General features: G+C 56.2%; 1 protein-coding gene across 11 annotated transcripts in view; it reads right to left on the bottom strand.

Annotated features, from left to right (window-relative positions):
- Positions 1-2,042: 2,042 nt before the first annotated feature.
- Positions 2,043-26,208, bottom strand: part of RGS3 (regulator of G protein signaling 3) — a 140,149-nt gene continuing 115,983 nt past the window's right edge. For 9 of the 11 annotated variants that reach the window (XM_019816366.3, XM_045043535.1, XM_019816367.3 and 6 more), the window contains 6 exons: positions 16,759-17,697; positions 9,092-9,156; positions 5,249-5,350; positions 4,783-4,844; positions 4,005-4,171; positions 2,043-2,984 (listed from right to left, as the gene is read on the bottom strand). In XM_019816366.3, the coding sequence (XP_019671925.1) occupies positions 2,799-2,984; positions 4,005-4,171; positions 4,783-4,844; positions 5,249-5,350; positions 9,092-9,156; positions 16,759-17,697 (1,521 nt within the window). In that variant the 3' untranslated portion in view covers positions 2,043-2,798. Of the gene's footprint in view, positions 2,985-4,004; positions 4,172-4,782; positions 4,845-5,248; positions 5,351-5,449; positions 5,688-9,091; positions 9,157-16,758; positions 17,698-20,821; positions 21,754-26,208 lie in introns of those variants that run through there. The other 2 variants (XM_011288485.4, XM_019816373.2) reach the window with 2 other exon arrangements.

The following is a 26,208-nucleotide window of genomic DNA, read 5'->3' as shown; positions in this document are numbered from 1 at the left end:
AGGTGCCAATACGCACAGTTTAGAGATGAGAAAACTGAGGCGAAGAGAGGCTGCGCGATTTTTTCCAAGATTTACATCTAGTAGTAAGCAATGGAGCCAGGGCCTGGGCCTTTCGCCTCTATGCAGCACTGCGCCTCCCTCTGCCTCAGTCTTCCCATCTGTAGAATGGGAAGAGACCTGGACATAATGACCTCACAGCCTTCATGTCCCACATTGAGCAGCCTGGGACTGCCAGACAGAAAGCAAGGGGCCTGATCCTTCCTCGCATGTTAAAAAAAAAAAAAGTGGGGGACAGCCCACTATATCGTGAGGGGACTGAGGCCTCAGTGGAGAGGGCTGTGCCCAAGGTCCCCAGGGAGCCCAGTCAGGGCCCAGGGCAGGGGGATCCAGGCACCTTTCCAGTGGGCTATCCAGCTGCTCAGCAGAGTCAAAGCCGCTCTGGGCCAAGGGACCCAGTGTGAGTAATGGAACCAGGCAATGGGGCCTTCCCAAATGAGAATTCCATCTGCCTGACTTTGCTCTCCGGGACTTCGGTTTCCATGGCAACTCGGGGGTGGGAAGGTGGAGGGCTTGGCCCAAGGCTAAACCCCTGGAACCCGAAGAAAGGGGAAGGTGAGGCTCTTCAGGGGCACAGGGTCTCCTCCAAGTGGAGGGCACCAGGGGCTCCGCCGGCTGCCAGCTCTGCCCGCTGGCCATCGTGGGAGGAACAGGAGCGGTATTGTGGTCCCCTCTGGGCCTGTTTTCCCAGCTGTCAGACCCCCAATCTCAGACCCGGATGCCATCCGCGAGGTGCCCTTGCTCTGAGTTAGGGGCACATCTCTGCCCCTCGCCGTCCCATTTTAGCCTCGAGGCGGCTCCGTGGTGGGAAAGCTCTTCACTGATTACGAGGCCAAACAGGGCTCAGGCCAGGTCCAATGCCAGGCCCTGGTGCCTGAAGAAGACCCAGCTCCACTCCTGGAAGAGCTCACACTCCAGTACTGGAAAAGAAGGCTGTACAACGTGTGCTGAGCACCTACTGTATGCCTGGCCCCAGGTTAGGCCTCCAGGGAAAAACAGCGAGGGGAGGCAGGGAGGAGAATGACCACCCAGCCCTGTGTCCTCTGTGTCTCCAACTTACGGCGGGCAGATGTGAACCCAGGACCCCGGGCAGGGAACGGATCCAGGGAGATGGGGCCCAGCCCCTCCTGCACCAGTTCCGTCCGGCTTCATCAAAGCCAGCCCAGCCGGGCCAGTCCCCACTCCGGGCCATGTCCAGGCCCCTGCGCCCCAGACCCTGGCAGGTGGCATGTGGGGGCGGCTTTGGCATCAGCTTGGCCTGGGTTCCAGGCTCCCTTCTACCTCCCCCAGGCAAGCGGTCCAGGGCCTCCGGTGAAGTGCAGCTTTGGACGGGGCCTTTCCTAAATTTGCATCTCCTATTAGGCACAGAGTGGGAAGCCTTCCCCAGGGACACAGAGGGACTCTCTGTAATCCCTGTTCCTCGTCACCTGCCCAGCTCTGTCTTCTGTCCTAAAGGCATGCATGGGCCTGCCCACGCCCGGCCTCATCCACCTCCACCAACAAGCCCTGTGCCACCCGGAAGTCCCACTAGGATCTCAGGGTAAGGGGCGGGGGGCAGAAAAATGAAGGGCTTTCGCCAGTTGGTGGCCAGGCTAGGACTCCACTCTGTGGCGAGTAGAGGACAGCAATCCAGAGCACAGGTTTTATAGCCAGCTGGGCCCACGCAGAACCGTCTGCCACTTGCCAGCTGTGTGACCTTGGACAAGTCACCCCACCTGCCTGTGCTTCAGTCTCCTCATCTGTGAAATGGGCATAACCCTCACCTCCCAGGCTTGTGGAGAAGATGAGATGGTAAACAGGACAAGCACGGCCGAGAGTCCGGCCCAGGGAGGCACCCTGTCAGGGAGGGGCAATCACCGGTGTATCGTGTATATGGCTCTGGGATGGGAGGCGGCTGATGGCGAGACAGAAGCCGTTCTGACCCTCCCAGCCCCAGTGACCCTGGGAAAGCCCAAACCCGGGAACACCCAGAAAGGGTCAAGAACGAGAAATAACACAGGCCTTTTATTTGCTCCAGAACTTGGCTGCTGTGTGGTCTGAGGGTGCCACGCCTTCCCAGAGCCCCTGAGGGACACCTCACGCAGCAGGTGCTGGATTTCTGTGCGAGGTCACACGGCAGCACCCACCCCTCCAGGCCTCATCAGTCCGGAAGACCCAGCTGCCACCACTGGTGCCCGAAACTGGAAAGTGGGGTCCACCCTCTCTGCAAGGTGGCTTTTCACAAGGCATTGGTTAAAATATTGCACTTGTAAATTAGGAACACTGATGAGGCAAAAATTTCCTATTACAGGACAACGTGCCAAGCATCCGACTACTGTTTAAATAAATAAAACTCAAGGTGAGGGTCTGAGCTGCAGCCCCAGTGGCCCCTAAGGAGAGCGCTGGAGCCCACAGCCAGGCCCCCTGCCCCATCAGCCAGTTCTTTAAGGAACTTGGTCAATGCTGAGTCTTTGCAGCACAGAGCAGCAGCTCCGGATCTGGCTCAGCCAGGGCCCCTGACCTGCCAGGGCCCTTGGGCCCCCTCGTACCGGGGCAGTGAGGACCCAACGGGGCCGGTCCTCCTTCTCCTCCAGTGGCCTGGGCCTCTCTCGGTCCAGGCCTCTCGTCTGAATGTCCGTCTGTCCGTCCGGAGACACAGCCTCCGGGGGCTTGCTTGCCCCCTCCGTCGCAGGGGGAGAGAGGCAGGTGGGAAGGGGGCCCAGCCCGCCTGATGTGAACACCGAGCTCTACTCTGGCAGCCCCTAAAGTGGGGGACTCATCTTCTTCTGGTTAATGAGGTCCAGGTAGAGGTCGGAGCGGAGGAAGCGCGGATACGAGTCCTTTTCCATGAGCCCGAAGATCCGCTTCTGCGCCAGATCGAAGCAGCCCCGGGTCACGCTCTGGAGGTTGTCCTTGGTGTGCTCCCGTGTGTAGGAGTCCAGGTTTACCTGCGGAGGTGGAGGGCAGTGCGCTCAGCTCTACCTGCAGGGGGGCGATCCTTGGGGGCGGAGGGCCAGGAACGTGACCTACCCAGCCTCTCACCTCCGAGCCCCTCTGCTCCGTGTCTTAAGGCTCAGAGTGGAGGCCCTCAGGTCAGCGATTCAAGTCGTGGCTGGGTCGCTCATTGTAGGGCTGGTAGTGTATAAGGCCTGCAGACACCCCCTCTAAGGTCCGACTGCCTGGTTCGAATCCCAGCAGTGCCACACCTAGGTGTGTGACCCTGAGCGAGTCATCTAAGTGCTCTGAGTCCCGTTGACTCCTCGGGGTGCCTGGGTGGCGCAGTCGGTTAAGCGTCCGACTTCAGCCAGGTCACGATCTCGTGGTCCGTGAGTTCGAGCCCCGCATCGGGCTCTGGGCTGATGGCTCAGAGCCTGGAGCCTGTTTCCGATTCTGTGTCTCCCTCTCTCTCTGCCCCTCCCCCGTTCATGCTCTGTCTCTCTCTGTCCCAAAAATAAATAAACGTTGAAAAAAAAAATTTTTAAAAAAAGAACAGTCTGTCCCTCAAAGAGCACTGAAGACTAAGCAAGGTCATCCATGCTGAATAGATAATGGATTAAATCGATAGATCGTCCACTGTGACTCTGCACGCAGCGTCTAGCACTCAGTCAGCACTCCGTAGGTGTGGGTTACTCTGACTAGGTTCTCTGAGACTGTCTCCTCATTTTTAAAATGAAGAGAATATTAAACCCATTTTACAGGTTGTCGTCAGGTTAAATAAAAGAGCACACACATAAAGGGCTTAGCAGGTGCCTGCCACACTGGTACCTGGGCAGTGACCATTTCTGTTCTTCCCAGGGCCCCTGTCTGCTTCCTCTGCACCCTGGACACATGGTCCCCGAGGGTCACTCTGGCCTCTTCTCCTTCCTGAGCTCCTTGAGACTGCCAGGTACCTACGACCACTGAGAGGCCACTGGGGATGGGGATGGGGATGGGGATGGGGGGCCTGAGGGCCCGGCCTGAGGCCTTACCTCCTTGCACGCCTGGATCGCAATGTACTCGGCAAAGATCTTCTTGGCCTTGGCTGTCATCTTGGACTGTGACTTGACCTTCTTGAAGTCCTCACATGCCAGCCAGAATTCCAGGTTCTCCTCACTAAACTCGGTGCGAAGGAAGGCCTGGAACACTGCTAACCCATCTGTGAGGAGAAGCCCGGGCCGTTTGTGAGAGGCAGAACCAGCTACTTCCGCCCTCTGGCCGCCTAGCTTCCCCTCCAGGGGCCTTTAGGGTGCAGAGCTTAGTAAGATAACCGCTTCCAAGAGCCAGGGGCCCAGGGCCATGGACCCACCCCTGCCACTCTGCCTCTCTGGGAGCCTTGGCCAGGTGTCTTCCCTGTCTAGTGCCTCAGCTCCCTCATCTGTAGAGTGGGGGTCACAAGTCTATTTTCTGGAGCCCTGTGAGGATCAGAGGGGCTCCTGCCCATGAGACGCGAGGCACATTTGGCCCAGAGTAAGCCCTGGGTACGTGGAAATGTTTACTGTTACTCTGGGACTCCGGGTCTGAGCACACAGGTCCCAGTGGCCTCTGGCAGGCAATGCCAGCTCCCGTGGCCAGGGCAGCGCTGGCAGAAGCCGGCCGAGGCCAGCCCAAGGGCCTCTCCCGACAGCAGAGGCCCCTGGGGGGACCCAGCAGAGAGGGAAAGGCGACCTCTCTGGGAGCAGCCTCGGTCTCTGGGTCTGGGAGAGGAGCAAAGAGAAGAGGGAGGGAGGTAACACGGGGAGGGGAGCAGGCCGGCCGGCCCCCACTTACATTTGTGAAGCAGCAGCTTCTCCAAGGACTCACCCCACTTGAGGGCTTCCTCCGAGGTGGGCCTGAGGGGGGAGGGAAGGGGCACAGTGAGGCACCGGGAGGTTTCGGGGAAGTGGGGTGGCTAGGGCTGGGGCACTCTGTCGGCTGCCCTCGCGCCGGGCAGTGGCCAGCCCAGCTGAGGAGCCCAGAAGGGGGCCCACCCCGCTTCCCTGGGCCGGCACCACTCCCAGCTCCCACCTCTGTCCCTGCCTGGCTGTCCTTCCCAGAGCAGCTGCTCCGGGTGAGGGCTGCTGCTTGCCAGGTGCCAGGCTCTCTGAGCGAGCCTCCATCCACCCCAGAGCTGGGTCCAGCCAAAAAGAGCCCTGTGCATTTAAGCCGGCCACCAGCCCTGCTTTCCCGGGGACCAGCGAGTGCCTGAGGGGTCACGGGGGGGGGGGGGGCGGCGGCGGGGGCGGGGGAGACCTACTTGAATGACTTCACCATTTTGTCCGCCTTGCCCCCAGGTTGGGCCCCAGGGGACTCGTTCCTCCTCCGGAAGATGCCCAGCTTGTTCTTCATGTCCTTGGCTCTGGGGGCAGAAGCAGAGAAGGGGGTCGGTCAGCCAGGCACACTCAGCCCCGGCAAACGCAGGGCGGGAAGGGCGTGCGCTGGGGTGAGAGGCACCTACTCCTTCATCGTGTGCCGCCTCTGGAGGTTCCCGTTGCGCGTGAGGTACATGCCTCGGAGCATCTCCGCGGGGCCCCCCACCTTGGGGCCCGGGGTGGTCCGCGGGGAGCGCCCCCCAGGCTCCTGCCCCCAGGCCTGCGTCCCGGGCGCCGGGCAGCGACGGTGCCGCGGGCTGCCGCCAGCCGAGCGCTCACTCGTTCGCCGCGATCTCGGCGGGAGGACTGGGCTCCCGGGCGCAGGCCGGGCTGGGACTCAGACGGGAGGAGCCAGGAAATGGGAGGGCCCAGGACGGGGAGCGGAAAAAAAAATATCCCTCCCGGCCAACCCTGAGAGGGAGCCCGTGAAAGGGGCATGTGTCTGCAAGGGGCGGCCTCTGGGGCCCGCCCGGCGGAGAGCCAGACCCAGTTATTTGTGACCGGCCTCCCCGTTGCCATGGCAGCGCCAGGGGAAGGAGGAGAAAACAAGTCAGCAAATTGCTGGGAGGGAGGGGCGGGAGGCTCTGCCCACCCGGGTGGCTGGACTGGCTATTTTTAGCCAGGAATCATTTTTAGTCTGGCCACTCCCCCAGGAGGCAGCTGGGCAAAGCTGCTGGCAAGAAAGGGGTTAAATGTCCCATGCTCCAGTGTGCCCCCCTTGTCCCTAGACCCCCCCGCCCCCACCGGGCACCTCCAGGAGAAGAGCTCCTGGCAGCTGGCCTCAGCCTCAGTCGTGGGCTTTGGATGCAAGCGGCCACCAACATGCACGATGCCCCAAAAGTCTTAGTACAAACTTAAGCTCAAATAACTTCAGACGTACAAATCCTATAAACTTTCAAAAATGTCATTTGGGATTTTAATTAATGTAACTTATTTAACACACATTCAGTTTTGTGAATTTTGAATGATAAACTTTAACATTTTTCATTTTTTGGTCTCTGTCCTTCTAAATATAAAAAAATCCTGACTTGAAACCAAAAGTTAAAATGAAGAATGCATTGGCAAAATCACAATGCTACCTAAGCGTAAAAGGAATTTAAATCATTCAACTTTTGTGGCTCAGTCGGTTAAGCGTCCGACTTGGGCTCAGGTCATGATCTCAGAGTCTGCGGTTCAAGCCGGGCATCGGGCTCTGTGCTGACAGCTCAGAGCCTGGAGCCTGCTTCACATGCTGTGTGTGTGTGTGTGTGTCTCCCTCTCTGACCCTTCCTCTCTTTCTCTCTCAAAAATAAGTAAACAGTAAAAAAAAAAATAATTCAACTTTCAGACGGGTGTTTGTTAAGTTTGTAGTATTTACATTTCTGCAGTTATTCCAGCTTAAAGTAGCATTAAGGCCCACGGGACACTCTGTGTAAGTCGTTAAGGGAGGTGGTACCCTGTGGAGGTTAAGTGTGAGATTCTGGAGCCACACAGCCTCAGGTTCAAATCCCGGCTCCAGAGGTTACCAACCGTGTGCTCTTTGTCAAGTTACCTGACCTCTCAGAATGTCGAATTTTCTCATCCATCAAAAAGGGATGATTGTAGTACCTACCAGCTGCTTAGGGTTGTAACTGCACGTAGAGTTTTAAGCACATTGCCTAGGGCAAAAATGCTCAGACTAGAGCTGAGGCCCACAGTGTCCTGAGGGTCTGGGGCAGCTGCCCAGGGCTGGGGACCCTGCTCTGGCAGGTCTCAGCCGTGAGCTAAGGCCAAGGAGTCCAGGGATTGGCAACAGTCTGGGTGAGGACTGGGGCCCTCAGCAAACCCGGGAGACTGGGTGCCAGCACGTGACTTCCTGGGGCATAGTGCTCTGTCTGACAGGATGGCAGGGCTCAGAGAGGCGCCACGTGTCGCCACGTGGGTCCAGAAGGCAGAACAGGGACCCATAAGAGGAATCTAAAAGAACACTTTCCTCCAATCGGAGCCTTGAAGACATGGAAGGGGTGGGCTCTGGGGCATGGGCTCTCATCTCTAGGGGCTCGAAGACTACCTCGCAGGGCTGCCGTGAACCTCCTTCGGAGCTTCAACAGAGGAGGTTCTGAAGAAAAAATACCGTATTTCTATTTCTATTGTTAGCCCCAGCACGCCAGGTTTCAGATCCCCGCTCTACCACTTACTTGCTGCGTGACCTAGGACAAATAACTTAGCTTCTTTCTGCTTCAATTTACTCATTTGTAAGATAGGGTAAGAATAAAAGGAAACGTAAAATAAAAACAATGGTAAAGAGGGGAGCCTGGGTGGCTCAGTCAGACTTCGGCTCAGGTCATTATCTTGCGGTTCACGAGTTCGAGCCCCGTGTCCGGGCTCTGTGCTAACAGGGTCAGAGCCTGGAGCCTGCTTCACATGCTGTGTTTCCCTCTCTCTCTACCCCTCCTCTGCTTGCACTCTCTCTCTCTCTCTCTCTCTCTCTCAAAAATAAAATAAAACATTAAGAAATTTTTTTAAAATACTGGTAAAGATTAAATTAGATAATATATGGAATACACACAGAACAGTGCCAGGCACAATAAATATTACTTATTTTTGTTGCTATCTCAGATTCTAAGAGTCCTCGATTATGTGAGCTTCAGGCATTCAAAGGCAGAGAGCGCCCACCCCAAAGCAAGGCTAGTGATGGTGGACCAAGATGGCTCCAGCACCCCCAGATGGCCACCCCTACTGCCCCCTACTGCATCCCCCCCCCCCGCCCCGGGAGCAACACCCACAGTGGCTTTGGTGATACCTGGACCCAATGGTGGGTGCAAAGGGCTATTTTTTTGTGCATTTTGCCTTCCCGAGAAGGCGTGACTGTTCCTGGCTGCAGAGTGAGAGAAGCCTACAGTTGCACAGGAACCTGGAGAGGGCAAAGGAGCTGAAAAGAAAGAGTTTCTCGGGTCGTGGACACAAGCCAAAGTGGAGGCCAGGGAAAAGGCTGCCAGAGGCATCTGGGAACACTCCTGTCTCCTCCCCCAGGCCCCACTGGTAAATAATGGTGGGTACTACCAGACCCAGAGGGGAGGGGGGGCTCCTTCTGGGGGCCTCCATGTGACCCACTGCCTTCTCTCCATCCCTCCCCGTAGTCTCCAGGGCTTTGGACCCAGGTGTACAAGGAGGCCCAAGGAGAACGCACATACACCCTGTTCATTTATTTGGCATCTCTAACAAACCTCCAAAACGGAAGTGTAAGGCGAGTGTGACCAGAAAGGCTGGGGAGTGTGGGCTTTGCTACCTAGACCAGCAGCGCCACCTCCTGGTAATTCCCAAGACTGCTAGCATTCAAGGGCTTAGGAGGAAAAGGGGGGAATCCCAGTAAACTGTCGGTTCAGTGCTTTCTCAGAGGCAGCAAAGAACTTGTCAAGGGCACTCAGCCACCACTTGACTCAGAGGCTGGGCCGGGGCCAGGACAACCTGGCTGGTTGCCTCTGCTTGGCTCCCTGGGGCTTCCAGGTACTGAATCAGCACACTGCATCACTCACATGAATGCTGAGGGCAGTGCCGGATGCTCAGGACCCTCGTGACCCTACCCTGGGGCCACTGCTAAGTCCTAAGATCCTCTTGTTCACTGGTGTCTGTCTAGGGAAGGACTGGACACAGCCCCTTCTCCCCACCTGGACCCGTGGAGGAGAGGCAAGTTTGAGGATAGAGGAGGAAAAGGGGGTTGGGGAGCCTCCCTGATTACAAGGTTGAGGATCATGATCTTTGCAACGTACAGGTTTTTGCTCTTTCTCTTCCGAGAGGCTTCATCGTCATCCCCAACTGCGTCAGCCCCACTCATCTGTGGGAGAAAGATAGACACGTTACAGTCTGGGCATCCGAAGGCTGCTGCCTGAGCAGACAGGCTCAGGGATCCAATAGCTCCTGCCAGCCATGCCACCCCTCTCCTGCAAAGCCCCCACCCCTCAGGTGAGGGACAGGGAGACCCATTACTGGGAACGGCCTGTCCATGAAGTGCGGTTGGCTTGGCAGATCCCCCAGCCAAAGGCGTCTCCCCCTGGTGCAACTAGGAACCCAGGCTGCTGGGGAGAAGCCAAAGACACAGCCCGAATGGCAGAGCCAGAGACGTGGCACTTAATCACGGCAGGCAGTAGGGCAGACTGGAGAGCAGGGCTACAGCAGGCGTTCTGCAGTGTGACTCAGCCACTCGCTGTCCCTCTGTGAGCCTCTGCTTCTTAATTTCAAAATCGAGATCATAATGACTAACTCAGGATTCTGAGGTCTGACAGAGACCTGAGATTGGTTGGCAGTGTGTAAAGTGAATTGTTGCACAAGCCTGAGAGAACCTCTTTTGCCTTAAAGTTTTCCATGACTCCCCGGTGCCCCCAGGGTAACATTCAAACTCCGTAACATGATACACAGGGTCTGGGTAGAAAGTTGCATTTTAACATCAGTTACAATTCCTTCAGTTATCTCTCCAGCCTGACCCCTGCTCGGCAACCTCCTTGACCCTGCCCTCCAGGCAAATGGAATGTCTTCACCTGATCTGCCCTGTCACCTCAGGTGTTGCCTGTGCTATACCTTCCATGGGAGACGTTTTTGTGACCCTCCCATCTCCCTTTACTCCCAAGACCCAGCCTCAGGAAAGACTTAGACCTTGGGTAGGCCCCTTAAATGCCTCCTCACCCGGGGAGCACCCCTAGACCAAGGGTGTGCCCCCTGCACACCTTTTGGGGTCCCCACCATATTTGAAATGGGTCTTTCTAAATCTGTCCCCTCTGCTTGACTGTGTGTTCTCAAAAGCAAGCCCTCTGTCCATCTGGATCACCTTCACAGGGCCTGGCACACATTTGAAGCTCAACAAATATTTGTCAGGTGAATGAATGAACCAAGAGAAGGAAAGCAGACTGAGAACAATGAGTCTTGAGGCCCTCGCTGCCTAAATCACGGCTTGCAACTTTATCCCCCACTGCTCCACTGGGGCCCACACTTCTCACCCCCCACCCTTTCCCTCCCCTTTGCCTGTGCTGTGTCCCCGTCCTGGAATGCCCTCTCTCCTCTCCCTCCTGCCCCGCCAATTCTCATCTCCTCCCGGTCTATCATTCCTCTTCTCCCGACCCCTCCAGATTTCCACCATCTCTACCAGGGCTGTCCTCTGTTCCCTTTGCCCTGCTGGTGCTTGTCCATCTTCCTCCAGGGGAAACCCAGGGCCCCAAAAGTGCCACCCTAGGGCAGGAGCCCAGGAAATGTTCTGGGATGGGAGAGGCTCTAGAACTCAGAGTGGGCTGGGCATGGACACTATGTCCCAAAACAAGACAGCATGCTACCAGGTATGGACTTCAGCTCTGACTCCTCAGGAGCCCCATCCTGGGCCTCAGTTCCCTCTTTTGTAAAATAAAGACGGGCTAATTCTTAAAGTGCTCTTAATTCAAGTAAGAAAAGTGGCCTTATTCCAGATATGGCCAGCAGGGGGGGCTACTAGCCTCAGCAGAGTACCCACCCATGGATGGATGGATGGATGGATGGGATTATAGCTTCATTTATGGAACTCATACTGTAGACCAAACCCCGGAATGTGCATTATCCAGATACCATCTCGTTAATACTCAAAGTAAGTCCACAAACGGAGGCTCAGAGAAGTTCAGTCACTTGCCCAAAGACACTCAGAGTGTAAATGACAACAGCTGGAATCTGGGCCTGTATGCATTTAAGACCCGTGTTTCTCCACCAGAGGATGCTGCTATTCAAATGTAAGGACAGGGCACATTTTGAATACTCTCAGTAAAAGACTCAGGGGAAATGCCACATCCTTCCTGAGGTGGCTGCCCAGCCAGGGTTGTAAACACGCGTGTGTACGTGCACACGCAGGCACACACCCACCTCTGGTGTGTGATCCCAGAGCTTGGGTTTACAGGAAGTAAGTATTGATCCTATTTCCACTGACTGTGGAGGAGTTTCTTAGCCTCTCAGCTTTGACTTCTTTAGCCATAGCCTAGGTGTGGTGACAGCCACAGCCCTGGCTGCTGGAAGATTCGCCAGGATAAAGTCTAGGCCCCTGTGGCCCAATCTTGGTGGCCTCTGTAACCAGGGCTGCCAGCGTTCACTGCTCAGTGAGTCTTACTTCTGTCGCCCCATTGCGCACACAGGCTGTAGTCACGCCCGTGCGGCTCACAGTGCCCGAAGCCCCCACCCGTGGGAAAGGGCCACGGGCGCTGGGCTTCCTGCCATTCTAACCTCAGCTTCCGTACTTTATCGAGCCCACACAATGGGCCTGGGGACCACTCCCGCCCCGCTGCACCCCCAGCCTCTGCACTGCTGGGAAATGGGCTCTTCCTTCCACTGCTGGGAGGGGGTCATCTTCGGCAGGGACCAGCCTACACCGATCGGCCTGGTAGCTCAGGCCCTGGGAGTCGGCCCCCAGAGCAGCTAGGGAAACCCAGGCACTGAGGGGGACCTGCAGGCCAGACAGAGAAGAAACTGAGCCAGAAAGTCAGGGTTTGGATTTCTAGCCCCACAGTGGGCCCCAAGGCTCCCCCTTCAGGAGCTGCAGTAAGGCCTGCCCGGTACCCAGCACACAAGAGGCCTCTCCCTCCCATCTCCCCACTGCCTTGCCCCTCCAGAGGGCCCTCCCTGCTGAAGAAGTGGAGGAGAGTCCAGAATCACCAGCCCTCCCTTCACTCCAGGCAGGAATCTCTGGGGCCTGCCCAGCCCCCACCGGGCCTCTCCAGGGACTGGTGGCTCCCTGCCTCTTGGAATAAGAACTATAATTCTTAGTGTAATTATGACTATAATAACAGTTGCGGTTAAGAGTGTCAATCGTTCTAAACTGTCTGGATTTGAATCCTACCTCAGTGACAACCCCTCTGTGTGCCTCGGTTTCTTTATCTGTAAAATGGGGGATAATAGCTGGACCTACCTCCTAGGGGTATTGTGGGAATTAATTAAGTTAATACATATGAAGTGCTGAGCACAGTGCCTGGTGCTCGGTGACGATCAGCTATTGTGGTTATTGCTATTATTTATTGAGCACTCACTATGCGCCAGGCACTGAGCTGAAGTGCTTTAACACACTTTATCTCACTCTTCTTCAAAACAATTCTAAGAGCTATTTGTTGTCCTTTGCCCCAGTTGACAGCTGAGGAACCTGAGGCCGAGGACTGCTCAGCAGCTTGCCCAGGGTCCACAAGCTGGCAAGTAGCAGAATTTCAGGTCTGGCCCCAGACCCCACCCATGATTGAGGGCTCTCATGAGCAGGACGTCGTCTGGTTTCTCTTACTGGTCCTGACCCAACTTCTGGGGCCACCTGGCCAGGCCTGGCTGCTCTCTCTCTGACCTGGCTCTGCCTGGCAGACCCCATAGAACCTTGTGGAAACACTGGATCTAAATGCTACACGTATTTGTTTAGACATAGGAAATAACTTCTTTAAGCTTTTTTAAAATAGGAGACTAGAAGGTGTAATCACATCTTGGATCTGGAAGGCATGTTAGGGGCCCTCTTGTCTGACCTCTGGCCTAGGCGAGGAGCTTGGCGTGACAAGGTTAGCACCCTCCGCTGACAGCCTCTGCCCAAGCCAGTCCCTGTAGGAGGAGCGGGGGAAGGAAGCATGGCCAGGGAGGGCCTGCAGCCTCTGTCTCCCAGCTGTCAAAGATTGACCTATGACCCTGGGCCAAGCCAGGCCAGGCTGAGGCAGAATTCACTGGAAGCATCCTGGGCGCCGACACAGATACACCCAGGGCTTCCCTGCCTCCCAGGAAAAGGGCAGGCGTGGGCCTGTGGGTCTGCCTGCTGGGTCACCAGGGAGCAGCCAGCAAGGCAGAAGTGGGCAGCAGAGGGCACTGTGAGGCAACTCGACTCAGCACAGGGAGCCAGGCTGGGGGGGGGGGGGGTTGGAGTGGGGGGAAGGCCCAAGGGATGACATTGGTGGCGAGGTCTCCTCTCGGAACCTTAGGCAGCCCATTTGTAAAATGGCCCCGGCGAACGGATCATCTCTCAGATCTGTGCGGTTCGGATATTCCTACTCACAGCAGAAATCAGTGCACAAGGGTGACAGGTAGGGGGAGGAGTAACACAGGGACTGTCTCTCTTGTGACAGGCCACATGTGCTCCAGGCAGCCTCAGCTTAGCCACACGGCAGCACAATGACCAGCTGAGGGCCACACCAGCTCTGTCTGGGCCTCCTGGGTTTCACTTCATGACAGGATCACCGCCATGGACACAGCTTTTTACATAGAGCAACTCCTTAAATCTCTGGGACAACTCCATGAACGCTTAGCACTCCCATTTTCCAAGAGAAAATGAAAGCTCAAAGAAAGATATCACTTGGCCGAGGTCTCAGGACCAGGAAGAGGAGACAGAGCTGAGATTTGAACCTGGGGCTGTTTGACTCCACGGCCTGAAGACTTCCCTCCTTCTTCAGCTCCTGCCTGGAGCAGCCTGGAAACAGTGGCCTGTAGGCATCAGCTGACCCTCCCAAAAAAGCCAGGCCTCAGCCAGGAGGACGGAAGTCATGGCGAAACCCACTGCCTTCTCCCCGCCGCCAGCCCCCACGCCCTGTCCCTCACCAGTCTAAGGTGTGCAGGGTCTGGGGTACAGCCAGGGAGGACTGGACAGGGTGAGGCCACTGTCCAGCTCCAGCACTATGTGCTCCGTGGCCTGGGACAGACCAGCTCTCCCTCAGCCTCAGCCTCCCCGCTGGAGGACAAGTACGGGGGGTCCCACCTTACAGCAATGTTATGAAGGCCAGAAAAGGGAGCTGGAGGCACTTTGTGAATGTTGCCATAACTGTCACCACTCTCGCTCCTGCTCTCTCGTCCTCATCATCAGCAATGATTCCCATTTATGAGACATCCAGCAAGCGCTAAGTAGCAGGCAGTGCCCGAAACACTTTACCCAAGTCAGGCTATTTAATCTTGCCAACAACCCTACAAAGGAGGTATTATTGCCATACCCATTTCGCTGATGAAGAAACTGAGGTTCAGAGAAGGGCAGGGATTTGCCCAAGGCCAACAGCCAGTGAGGGATAGAGCGAGACCAGGGGCTTGCCCGGCTTAGACCTCAAGGGCAGCGTTCTTCCTGAGGCCGACTGGCTGGAGTAAGCAGGATGTACACGAAGACGGACCCGAAGCTGGGTAAGTGGAAGCCACAAAACGGCAGCCACCATAGGGCAGTCTCTGAGGCCCCCGCCAGCTCAGTCACTCAAGCCCAAGAAAGGAAACAAGAGGCCAAAAGCGGGTGGGGAAGAAAGGATGCTAGTGAAAACCTTGGGCTCCCAAAGGAGGATGCTGCAACAGGACAGAGCTGGTCTGGGATGCTGGACACCCCACACAGAAGTCATCTGCCCCCAAATAGGAGCTGAGTTCAGCTGGTTTGGGGAATTAGAAGTGTGTGCATGAATGTGTATGAATTTGTCTGTATATAAATATTTGTATTTATATGCAGAACAGAACTTGGAAGGGTCTTGGAGAGAGGGTGCGGAGTCAGGATCAGGGGGCCCTGCAGGCAGTGAGGCCTGGGACCTCGGCGCCCTCAAGATGCGAGTGGCCAGGCCTGGTCTGAGTGAGCCTGAGGCCTCACCTGGGTAGGGCACAGTTCTGAACCCTCTCTTATAGTAGCTGCATCAAGAAATGGCCTAAGATGGTGATACTCAAACTATGGGGAACACCACAATCTCTGGGGGAGCTTGTTTCAAATGCAGGGCCTGGGCACCACCTGCTGGAAATTCTGATTCCAGAAGTCTAGGGTTGAAGACTTCAAAATCTATGTATTATTAACCTCTTCCCGGTGATTACAGGGCACATCAAAGTGAGAATCACATATGTTTGCTGATGAGGAAACAGATCCAGCCCCCGTCCCTTTGGGATTTAGTTCTAATTCCTGGGCCCAAAGTTTAAGGCCCTTTTCTGGGGGTTCCAGCCTGCCTTTCCAGTCCAACTGCCTTGCAGAAGGTGTCCTCCTAAGTGCCAAGTTGGCCTTATTGCTAGTGGCTGAAGCTAAGAAGACCTCTGGGGCCATGTCCCAGCTCGGTGGGGAAATGTGCTGGAATCCATTAGTCATGTCTGCCATGGGTGTGGAGGCAGGAATGGCAGTCCGACTGCCATGTATCTGCCATCCCTGCACTTTAGGAATCCTCTGCTCTAGCCAAACTGGCTTCTACAGTTTGTCCAGGCCACGTCCACTTACAGAGAATGCCCGTCTCATCTTCTCTTTATTCTACAGCTGCTCAACCATCAAGGCCGAGCCGAGGGGCATCTTTCTCTGGAAGCTTTCCGTGATGCCCCTAGACCCTGAGGTCTTTCCTCCTTGAACTCCCACGTTGCTAGGGGTCAGCTGCCCTCCGTGGTCCCTAGCCACCCCCACCCACCCAGCTCACAACATTGTCATAACAACACCTTGCACTGCGCTGGCTGCTAACACCTCACCAGCATCTACGAGCTCCTGTGCTAATGTCACCATCAGGCACCAGGTTCTTCCGTTTCATCCTCAACCATCCTGGGACATGAGTGCAATTAGTCTCTGCTCTTCACAGAACGACACTAAGGCTCAGAGGAGCCGAATGACTCACCCAAGGCCACACAGTAAATAAGAGACAGAGCCCAGGCTCAAGCTGGCTGGTGGGCTTCGAGGCCATGGTGAAATCTTTTCACTGCTGGGCCATCTTCCCGACCCACACAGACAACTCATTCCTCACAAGTTGAGATCAGCCTCGCAGATAACTGGGGCCCTGCAGTGGCACAGAGCACAGGGCCTGGCACACAGCAGGAAATCAATAAACACTTATTCATCTATTTATAAATATTTGCAAGAGGTGAATAGCATGGTGCTTAAGAGCTCCAGCCCCGGAGCCAGACTCTAATTCTGGTTCAGACAGTTATAAACCGTGTGGCCTGGTGCCAAGAGAGATAACCTCTCGGTGCCTCAGTTTCCCCATCTGTGGGGAACACCAAGGTATCTACTTCCTAGGCTGTTGTGAGCATTAGTGAGGTCGCATAAAATCGCTTAGAACAATGCCAGCGCAGGGGGAATATGTGCTGTCGTTGTTGGCTGATGGATTTCCAGTAGGGCGAGGCCTGGACCTAGTCTAAATTATTCTACTACAGGAGACAGGTCTCCAGCTAACGTCTCAGACCTTTTTGATCCAAATGCACAATGTCCTGGGCGAGGCCACACCTGCTCTACTTTCGGCGAGGACCCCCAATCCAGAGGAGCTGTAAAAACACAGCATCTGGAGTCACAGAGTCATGGGCTTAAGTCTAGGTGCTGCCTTCTTGGTCTCTCCATGCCTCAGCTTTATTTTCCACCAAATGGGTAGAAGGCTCCCTGGAAGGCTTAGAGGGGCGCAGGGGTGGGACAGCGAATACTCATACCCTGCAGCTCTGGGATCCACCTCCCTCCTCCCTACCGCCTCATTTATTACCCACTCCCACCCACCCGCGGCCTTCTCACCTTCCTGTGTCCTGTGAAAAAGAGGGAAAGGTGGTGCATGGAGCCACCGTTGCGGCCCAGTTCCTTCTTGAGGGTGCGGGGCGAGGGCATGGCCCAGGTGGACGCGGTGCCCTCCCCGTCCGAGCAGTGCAAGGTAGTGTCGGAGGCGAAGCAGGGCCCACGGGCTTCCTGCAGCAGGCTGCCCTCGCTGTGTGTCCGGCGACGCAGGGAGTTCTGCACCCTCAGGGAGAGGCCCCCCTCGGCAGCCTGGCCCGCCTCGATCATGCTGCTGCGCTTGGCCTCATGGTGCTCTCCGTAGTTGTCATCACTTGTGTCCTCCTCTTCTTCCTCCTCGTCCCCCTCGTCCCCCTCCTCAGCCTCTTCTGCATCCTCCTCAAAGCCCAGGCCGCCCCCTTCCGCCCCGGCCTTCTGGCTGTAGGCGCTATCCAGCCGGACCTCGGGGATCACGAAGGCTGGCCTGGAGGCCACAGGCAGATCTCCAGGGGCTGCTGGCGGGTCCCCAGAGCTTGTGGTCTCCTCAGCTGGCAGGGGGACCTGATCTTGACAGGGCTCAAGCTCCTGAGCAGGGGGGTCCCGGATGACAGGGAGGTCTTGGCTGACTTGAGGGTCTTGGCTTGGAGGGGGTTCTTGACTAGTAGGAAGGTCCTGGCAGGGAGGGAGGGCAGGGGGTTCCTGGCATGGTGGGGAGTCCTTGCTTGGCCAGGGCTCCTGGCCTGGAGGAGGTTCCTTGCAGGAAGGTGAGTCTTTGCTGGACAGCGGTTCTTGGCCAGGAGAAGGTTCCTGGACAGAAGAGGACTCCTTATTGGGTGGAAAGTCTTGTCCTGAAGGAGGCTCCTGGCCAGAAGAGGGGTCCTTGTTGGGTGGGGGGTCCTCGGCACCCAGCTCCTTCCCTTCCTCCAAGGGCATCTCTCTCTTCTCATCCGCCTCTGGCTCAAACATCTGGGAAACAAGAAGCAAACAAGAAAAGCTCAGAATGAGAGGCTATGAGATGCCAGGCACCGTGCATGAGCCAGCATCACAGAGGCCGAAATCAATCAGGCAAAGGCCTGAACCCCACACCTGACACCCCACAGTCTAAAAGCTAAAGTGCCAAATGGAAACCTGAAAGCCCCTTTGGCTTAGCTGTACACGGGTTCCCACCCTTCTCTCCTTGCTTGAATCTTCTGTCTGCTCTATCAAAAACGTGGTTGGTCATTTAGCGGGAGAAGGAGGAGAGGGAACCATGATTTTCTGGCTCCTATGGTGTGCCAGGGTCACGCCAGATTAAACACTCCTCTTGAATTTTCTTCCCAGCAGCCCCCTAAAGGAAGCGTCATGGTGTCCCTGTTAGTAAAGGAGGAGCCAGGCAGTCTCTGCCTTCGTCTCGACCAACTCAAGTCCCAAGTCAGAGCAATCACAAAGCGATAGAGGCTTAGACCTGGCCAAAGGGTATCTTCTACCTGAGCTAAAGTTCTAAAAAATCCTATTCAAACCAGACTCGCTCTGAATATTGAGGTATCTCTCTCTCTCTCTTCTTTTTTAATGTTTGTTTATTCTTGCGGGAGAGAGAGACAGAGTGTGAGTGGGGGAAGGGGCAGAGAGAGAGGGGGACACAGAATCTGAGGCAGGGTCCGGGCTCTGAGGTGGCAGCACAGAGCCCGACGCGGGGCTCGAACCTACAAGCCACGAGATCGTGACCTTAGTCGAAGTCGGACGCTTAACCGACTGAGCCACCCAGGCGCCCCTTTAAGTGTCTCTTTGAAACCAGTAAACTGGAATGAAATCAGAACTTCAAAATATTGCCCTATTTGGACTAAACAGATGTCCCAGGCACATGGGACCTCGCTGAGGGATCCTCCACCCAGTGATTTTCAAACTGTGTTTGGAGGAACCTCAGGAGTTCTGCACAGCAAAGAAAGCATTTCCTGTCTGACATACAACCCTCAGAACCCTTGAAGTTTTTGCTGGATTCCTACAGACTTCATTTGCAAAGGGAAAAATAGGGCCCTTGATGAAGTCCGAAAGGCAGCTTGCTCACAGGAACACTGGGGCTCGGAGAAGGCCAGGCGCGCTAAGGCCACACAGGGGAAGCAGGTCTCGAGGCCGGGCTGGGCCCCTTATCACACTCGAGGATTTGGAATGTTGGAATGAGAACTATCTGGAATCCAGGTTTCACCCATCAAGAGGCCACAGCTGTCTCATGAAGGAGAAAGTGGCCACGTGTTCCTGGCCACACGTGCACGTGTGTGTGCCCACACGCGCACGCGCACGTGGACACTGGCTGAGAATCTGAGAGGTAAGTACTCCCAGAACATAGGTTAGGAGCTCTCATTGTAGAGACCGTTAATGTCCATTTGACGGATGACAATGCTGAGCGCAAACAGCAGTGACTCTCCCACTATGGCACAAGCTGCCCGGGACCGAAAGGGTATGCCCAAAGCAGAGAAATCTTTTAAGCTCTGGGGAGTGTGTGACAGTGAAGCCCCAGCCAGGCTCGTATCTGGGAGTCCGTGGCCCCAGTGGTAGGGTGCTGCCCACACGTGTCAGGGGTCCCACTGACATCTGGGAGCACCAGGGATATGAGAGCACAGTGTGGGTAAGAGCCACTGCCTGGGAGCGGGAAAGTGAAAGGTGTCCCCCCACCACCCCACCCCCGTGGAGAGGGAACTGAGCAAGGTAGCAGGGAGGACCTCAGAGGACTCTGGGATGATCTGGTCAGGGTTTGGTTCTCAGGCACAGCCAAAGACCCTCTTGGGAGAGGATTGTACCCTCCACCCAGGGACCCCTCAGACCCCAAAACGGCAGCAGATCCCAAGTCTGCAGAACACAGAGGGGGAGGCTGAGGCCCAGAGAGGGCGAATCACACAGTGGGACTAGGGAAAGCCAGTCACTAAACCCTACGGGTCTCAAGGTCTCCACCCATTAACTGAGATAACCAACATGCCCAAGTGACAAATCAGGAGAATATACCATAGAGAGTATAAAGTTCTTTTTTTTTTTTTAAAGTAGGCTCCACGCCCAATGTGGGGCTTGAACTCAAAACCCCAAGATCAAGAGCTGAATGTTCTACCCACTGAGCCAGCCAGGCTCCCCCAAAATATAAAACTCGTCAACGGGATACTGGTGGTGGTATCAGTGGTGACTAAACAGCGGATCTAAAGGGAAACGCTCAAGTCACGAACCTCAAATAGTGGCACATCGTGCCCATGGACCCCTGGAAGCAAACTTGGCCAAATACCCAGAATCAAAGTTGGTGATTGTGATGACAGGCCTCTCAGTCCAGAAATCTCATCTGGAAACTAAGGTCTGTGCTTTAGCCTCATCAGACTGTTCCCAGGGAGAGAGACGGCCCCCCTGCTGACTGACAGCCCAGCCCGGAACAGTGACCTAGAGACAAGTCCCCAAACACCCGCACCAATCGGCTGCTCCTGCTAGGCTGGGGTTGAAGCAAGGCCTCTGGCTCCTTCTTTCCAGCTCCGTTTCTGATCTCATTCCAGAGCAGCCCAGTCCTCCGCCCCTCACCCCACCCGCAGGGAAGCATTCTCCTCCAGAAAAACAAACAGCCAGCCCCCCCATTCACCCACATTCAGTCCCCCTCCCCCTGGGCCAGACCCCGCCGCCCCCCCCCCCCACCTGGAAGGACCCACAGAAGGAAGCAGCAACCCGGGCTCCTCAGGGCCTGGCACGGAGTGGCCCTGACGGGGTGGGGGGTGGGGGGGAGCAGGGGGCATTTCCCCTTTCCGGGGGGTGGGGGTGGGGCCGGGCCCTTCCCAGCGGTGACAGAGCCTGAGCCCGCCTACCCCTCCTACCCCACCGAAAGCGCAGCCACAGACCCAAAACCAGAAATGCAAGTCAGCCAGCCTCTGCCAATCCTGCCCCAAACAGAGGCCAAACCAAACAAAGCCAGAAGGGGAAGTGCCCCTGTCCCCATCCCCCCACCCTCGCCCCAGGCAGCAGAGAAACCACCCTACGAGCTCTCAGGGCTCCCAGGGTGCCCAGGGAGCCGCGTTCGCATGTCAGTGGTGTCACCCTCCGGCTGGGCACCTCTGGCAAGCCTCTTGCCCTCTTGGCCCCATCTCCTCACCTGGAGCAGGGCCACGACATCACACTGGACTCAGAAGAGTCACACTGGCCCAGAAGAGGCATTTGATAACATGGCGGCTATCGTCAGTCCAGTCTTATTTTACAGATGGGGAAACTGAGGTCTCAGAAGCTAAGGAAATGACCTAAGAAATTGAAGGCTGATTTAGTATTAGCGCTCATGTCTCCTGGCTTCGTTGGGCCCTTATACACAAGTATGGTGGACCCAGGAGTCGACACAAGTGAACACTACCTAAGGCCCCTCACCTGGGCCCCCCCCCCCCACACACACACACAGGGCAGATACTCGCAAAGAAGGACCTGAGCTCTCTGGTTCCTTCCTGTGCTCCAGGACCAGGTTTGTGTGAATGCCCAGATAGGTTTGGTCAGGCCAGTGTTCCTGGGAGAGCTGGGGTTGGGAGTGCCTTGGGGAAGGCAGGTTCTGGAGCAAATATAGGAAATCTCAGAAATTTGGGCAGGGGGGAGGGGTGGCAAGTGAAGGAATTAGGACAGAAAAAGAGATAAAGGTGAGAGCATGTCACAATGGATGCCAGATGCGGGACTGTCCTATGAGGAACAGAGTGACACCTGCAGAGCCCTGCTACGTCAGAACTGCCCTGAGCAGCGTGAGCAGGGTATGGGGGTGGGGGAAGGGCTACGGGGACACGCATGCATACAAACACACAAGCGTTCGTTCATTCTCCAGGCACTGAGTAAGGCCCTGAGAGGACAGATGGTGACAAGTCAGACACAATCCCTGTCCTCAGTTGAGCAGAAAAAACAGAGGCTGGACAACTGGTCCTGGCGCGTCTGGTGAGTACTCTGACGGGGGAGGCAGCAGCAGCTGGCAAAACCCAGTTAGGCAGCTTTGCAACAGGTTGGGGTGATAAGAATCTGGCCACGGTGCTCCAGAGAGATCGGCCTGCTGGCCCAGGGCTTTGGGTCCACAGTGCCCTGTGCAGCTAGCTGTCCTCTTGCTGTGGGGAGTCTGTATCTCTGCCATCCATCACTTCTTTGGCTTGGCTGGACCAGTGTGAATTCTGTCCTCGTCTTGCCTGCTAGAAGCACACAGGAAATGAGCCAGGCCCTCCAAATGAAGCTGCTGTTTAGGATCTAATCAAACCCTGCCCCCAGTCCAATCCAGGACTCAGAACAGGCTGGGAAGGGTGGCAGGTAGGACTCCCAGAGCATCTCCTGGGCCCCAGAGCCCTCCCACCCCTATACCTGCTACTGGGGTAGGAGGGTGGCAGCGAGCTCCTGGAAGTGACTTGCCCAATGTCACACAGCTACTAAATGTGGAGCCAGGTCTGCTGACCCCAGAGTCAACCTGCAGCTCTCACTCTGAGATGACTCATCACATCCACCACAGATGCCGGGCTCTGTATCTGCCCTCAAAAACCACTTCCTGCACTGGCGCGGGAGGTGGGGGTTGAGAATTGGGGTTTGCCTTTGTCTCCGGGTCACGCTTACACAGCTAGGATTTTACAGATAGAGCGCTGGACATAAAGCCAGAAGACCTGGGCTGGAATCCTCCCTCCATCCTTTGCTAGCTGTGCGACCAGGCTATCGCGTCTGGTTTTCTCAGCCATGAAATGGGCCATGAAGTGAGGACACTTCCTGCCACACGCCCCATCCCCCTCCCAGAGGGCTGAGGGGACCAAGTCTCAGAAAGGACAGGAAAGTGCTCTGTCAACTGGAAGGTCGCCAGAGAAAGGGAGAGGTTACTCGAATTCCTGCCCAGCGCCTCAGACCTCCAGGCTTGACTTTTGAGACGGGGTTGCTCCTTCAAGTTTGGCATGTGCTGGGCTCCTGAGCAGCTCCCTGGCTTCTGGGTCCCTGGCATGGTGCTGGCTTCCAGGAACCTCAGCTGCCTGGCCAACGCTTAGCTCCCCCAGCCCAGCCTCGGTGCAGCTCCTCAGCCTGATTTCTTGACACGGAGAGGCTGGAGCCACCCTTGGCCCTGCCTCTGCCTGCCAGCTCAGGGCCTCCCGGCAGCTGTCCTCCTCCCCTGTCCCCAACCTGGCAGTTTTGGCACCGAACAAGGAGGAGACAGATGATACCGTACAGTGGAGAGAGCTCTGGAGACTGAGCCCCACCGCACTCACTGGCTGGGTGACCTCAGGTATAGCCTCTCTGAGCCTCAGTTTCCTCAGCTGTAACATGGGATTCATAACAGCTCCTCGGTGCTGCAGGAGGCGTGCTGAGCTGGTGTGCACCCACAGCGTGGCACCGCGTGGCCACACGAGGCGCTGGAATGGCAGCCACGACCACCGCAGGACCGCCCGTCATCGACATCTCTCTCCTTGGATTTGCTCCCACCCATCTGACAACCCCATGAGGTCATGAGCCTCTTGGCCTGTCCGTGGGAACCTGTCCCAGGCTCCTGCCCCTCTCAGTCCTGCCTACTCCCTTGTGCACCCATCCGCTCCCCTGGGGTTCAGTCACCATCCGCGCCATTTTGCCACCCCCGAGCCCACGCTGCCGGCTCCGACCTGTCTCCTGAGTCTAGATTCCAGAGGTGAGTGTTCACCAAGTACTCATGAAACAGCGCTGCTCCAGAACACTGTTCTAGGCGTTGTGGGCACAATGGGAAATGAGAGAGACACAATCCCTGTCCTGGGGGAGCTTCCAGGCCAGAGAGGAAGGACTGACATGAGCCACATCGTCAGTCGGTCACCCACAGAAACATGTAATAGATGCAAAGTGTGATCGCTGATGGGCAGGAAAACCATAGAGTGCCACAGGAGAGAATGCAGCGCCACATGGGAAAGGCCACTCCGCAATGACACTGAGCCCCAGATCTGCTCGATGGGCAGGAGAGGGTTCACCAGGGACGCCTGCGCAGTGGGGGAACAGAGGAGGCCTGTGTGGCTAGGGCCCAGGCACAGAGATAGAGACCTCCCTCTGCACATCCCGCTGGTGCCCCCAGCTCAACATGCCTCACGCTGAATGCAAGTCCACTCGATCAATGATGCCACCGCCAGCTGCCGAAACCAGGGACCTGGGTTCCACCCTTTCTCCCTTTCCCTTCACTATCACCCCCACTACTCTGGCCAGCCACCAACACCTCCTGATTGTCCCTGGGATTATCTTCAGAATCACTCCCCCGGGGTAGGTTATGCATGTATGGGGTCAGGGAGTATATGGGAACTCTCTCTACTTTCTTCTCAATCCCTAAAACTGCTCTAAAAACAAGGTGTATTTTAGCTTAGAAAAAAATAATCTCTCCACTCCCTCCACCTTCACCACCACCACCTCCCCCCAGGACACTGTCATCTCCCTCCGGAATGGAGGCGGACCTCCCAGCGGCAGCCCAGACCCCTTTAGTGGCCATGCCAGGGAGCCTTTTATGCAAATCTGACCCTGTCACTCCCCTGCTTAAAGCCCTGTCAAGGCTCCCCAACGCCCTCCAGGTAAGTCCCAATCCTGTAGCCCTGAGAGAGCCTGGGGTCTGTCTTCCTCTGACTTCACCTCCTACCACTACCCATCTTAAGTGTTTGATGAGAATGAATGGATGGATGAGTGGATGAAGGAAGGAAGGAATGGGCAATCCAGTGAATGTCACAGGACCATCTAGACTCTTAGGACCTGAAGTGTGGCCCCTGAACCAGCCAGTAGCAACAGCAGCTGGAACCTCACATGAAATAGAGAATCATAAGGCCTCAACCGACAGCTCCTGGTTCAGAATCTGCCTTTTACCAAGATACCGAGAGATTAATTTGCACGTTAAAAATAGCACTGATCCAGACTATTGGTTCTCAAAAGAGAGGTACACTTTAGAATCACCGGTGGAGCATTTTAAAAATATCTGTATCTGGGCTCAATTCCAGACTTACTGGATAAGATTCCCCGAGAGTAGAGCTGGTATCTTGACTTCTTTCTAACTCCACAGATAATTCTGGGGAGCAGCCCCAGTTAACAGATAAGGTGAGTGGGACCCAGAGAAGGGAGGCGATGTGCCCGAGGCCATACAAGAGAATCAGGACGAGAATATGCAGACCAGAACTTAGTGCAGGACCAGTCCCAACAAACACCGCTCCCGCCATAACAGAGGCCCACGCAGAAGAGGCATGACCTCAGCAGCCCCTCGTCCCCAGATAAGGAGCTGGCAACCTCCCTCGCGAGCTACCCATTCGTGTTTCCTGTTAACAGAGGCCCAAATCCAGGAGAGAAAGGAAGGAGGAATTTGAATACAGATGGAAAATTCTCCATCCCTAAAGGATCCCACGACTACACTCATGGGTCTGTTGGGGACTCAGGACGGCAACACAGCACAACAGGGAGCATACCTGTTGACTGAAAGCAATGGTGAGGCACAGAGGAGAAGCAGCTCTTCCAGTCCAGAAACTCGGGACGAAGCCGACCCACAGGGAAGAAGAACCCTGAGGAATGAGAACTGAGGCGAACCCTCTTAGAAGCCTCCCTACTCTTGGTACTGCTACCTGGGTAAGCCTGAAGGACATGTCTTCAGGCCTGGCCTTTGGTGCTTTGATGGGATGCCCGGCACTATCCTGCACGCCCAGCTTCTCACTGGGCAGGGAAAGCAGTTCCCGAGATATGAGTTTCCAGGACAAAGCTCCCCTGTCCGCACCTTGCCAAGCTCCTTCCCTTGGGTCCCAGATGCCACTGCTTCAGTGCGTGGGGGTGGCCTGGATTGGTGGCCCCCGACAGCCCAAAGACCCCTGCCACACACCTCGGCCCTCTTCTCTCCTGAAAGCTGTAAGAGTGGAGAGCAGGGCTGTCCCAGCTGCTTCCTGTCCCCACAGGGACCCGTGCCTCCGTCAGAAGGAGAGCACCAAGCCCCGGGGGCCTCTCCTGCCCCCGGGCTCTCTGCTCAGAACCAGCCCCCTGAGGGCCCTGCCACCATTCCCCTTCCCACCTGGCACCCCTTTCTCTGCCCGGTCCACATGTGTGTCCGCACGGACTCACTTTCCTATTGCGTCCCCCTCCTCAAGTGCATCTCCTTCCCATCCTCTGGAGCCTAGTGAAATGCTCCTTGGGATGCCCTGGCTAGGGGGCTCTCTGTATTCCTGCCAGTGCCCGGCCTGCCCTGCTTTCGGGGTCCTGGGCATGCCCTGTTTTGGCTCACCAAGATTATGTCCCCGGCTCACTCCCTCCTACCCCCACCCCCAGAGTTACTCAGCGAATACCTACAGATCTCCAGCCATGTGCCAGGGCCTGTGCGGGGCAAACAGTGACAAGACACCTTCCCTTCCCGGAAGGTGCTGATCTATGGGGCAGAGAGCCAGGTGAAGGACCCGCGTCAACCCCCCACACGCCCATTGCTCCCCCAGGGGGCTGTGGAAGCACAGAGGCAGCAGGAAAGATGGGGATGGCTCTTGGAGGAGGTAATGGGGACAGGGATGGGAGAGGATGTCCGGGCCAGAGACA

Source organism: Felis catus, chromosome D4, assembly GCF_018350175.1.
Source record: "Felis catus isolate Fca126 chromosome D4, F.catus_Fca126_mat1.0, whole genome shotgun sequence".
NCBI classification, from domain to species: Eukaryota; Metazoa; Chordata; class Mammalia; order Carnivora; family Felidae; genus Felis; species Felis catus.
This window is presented reverse-complemented; position numbering and strand designations above follow the sequence as displayed.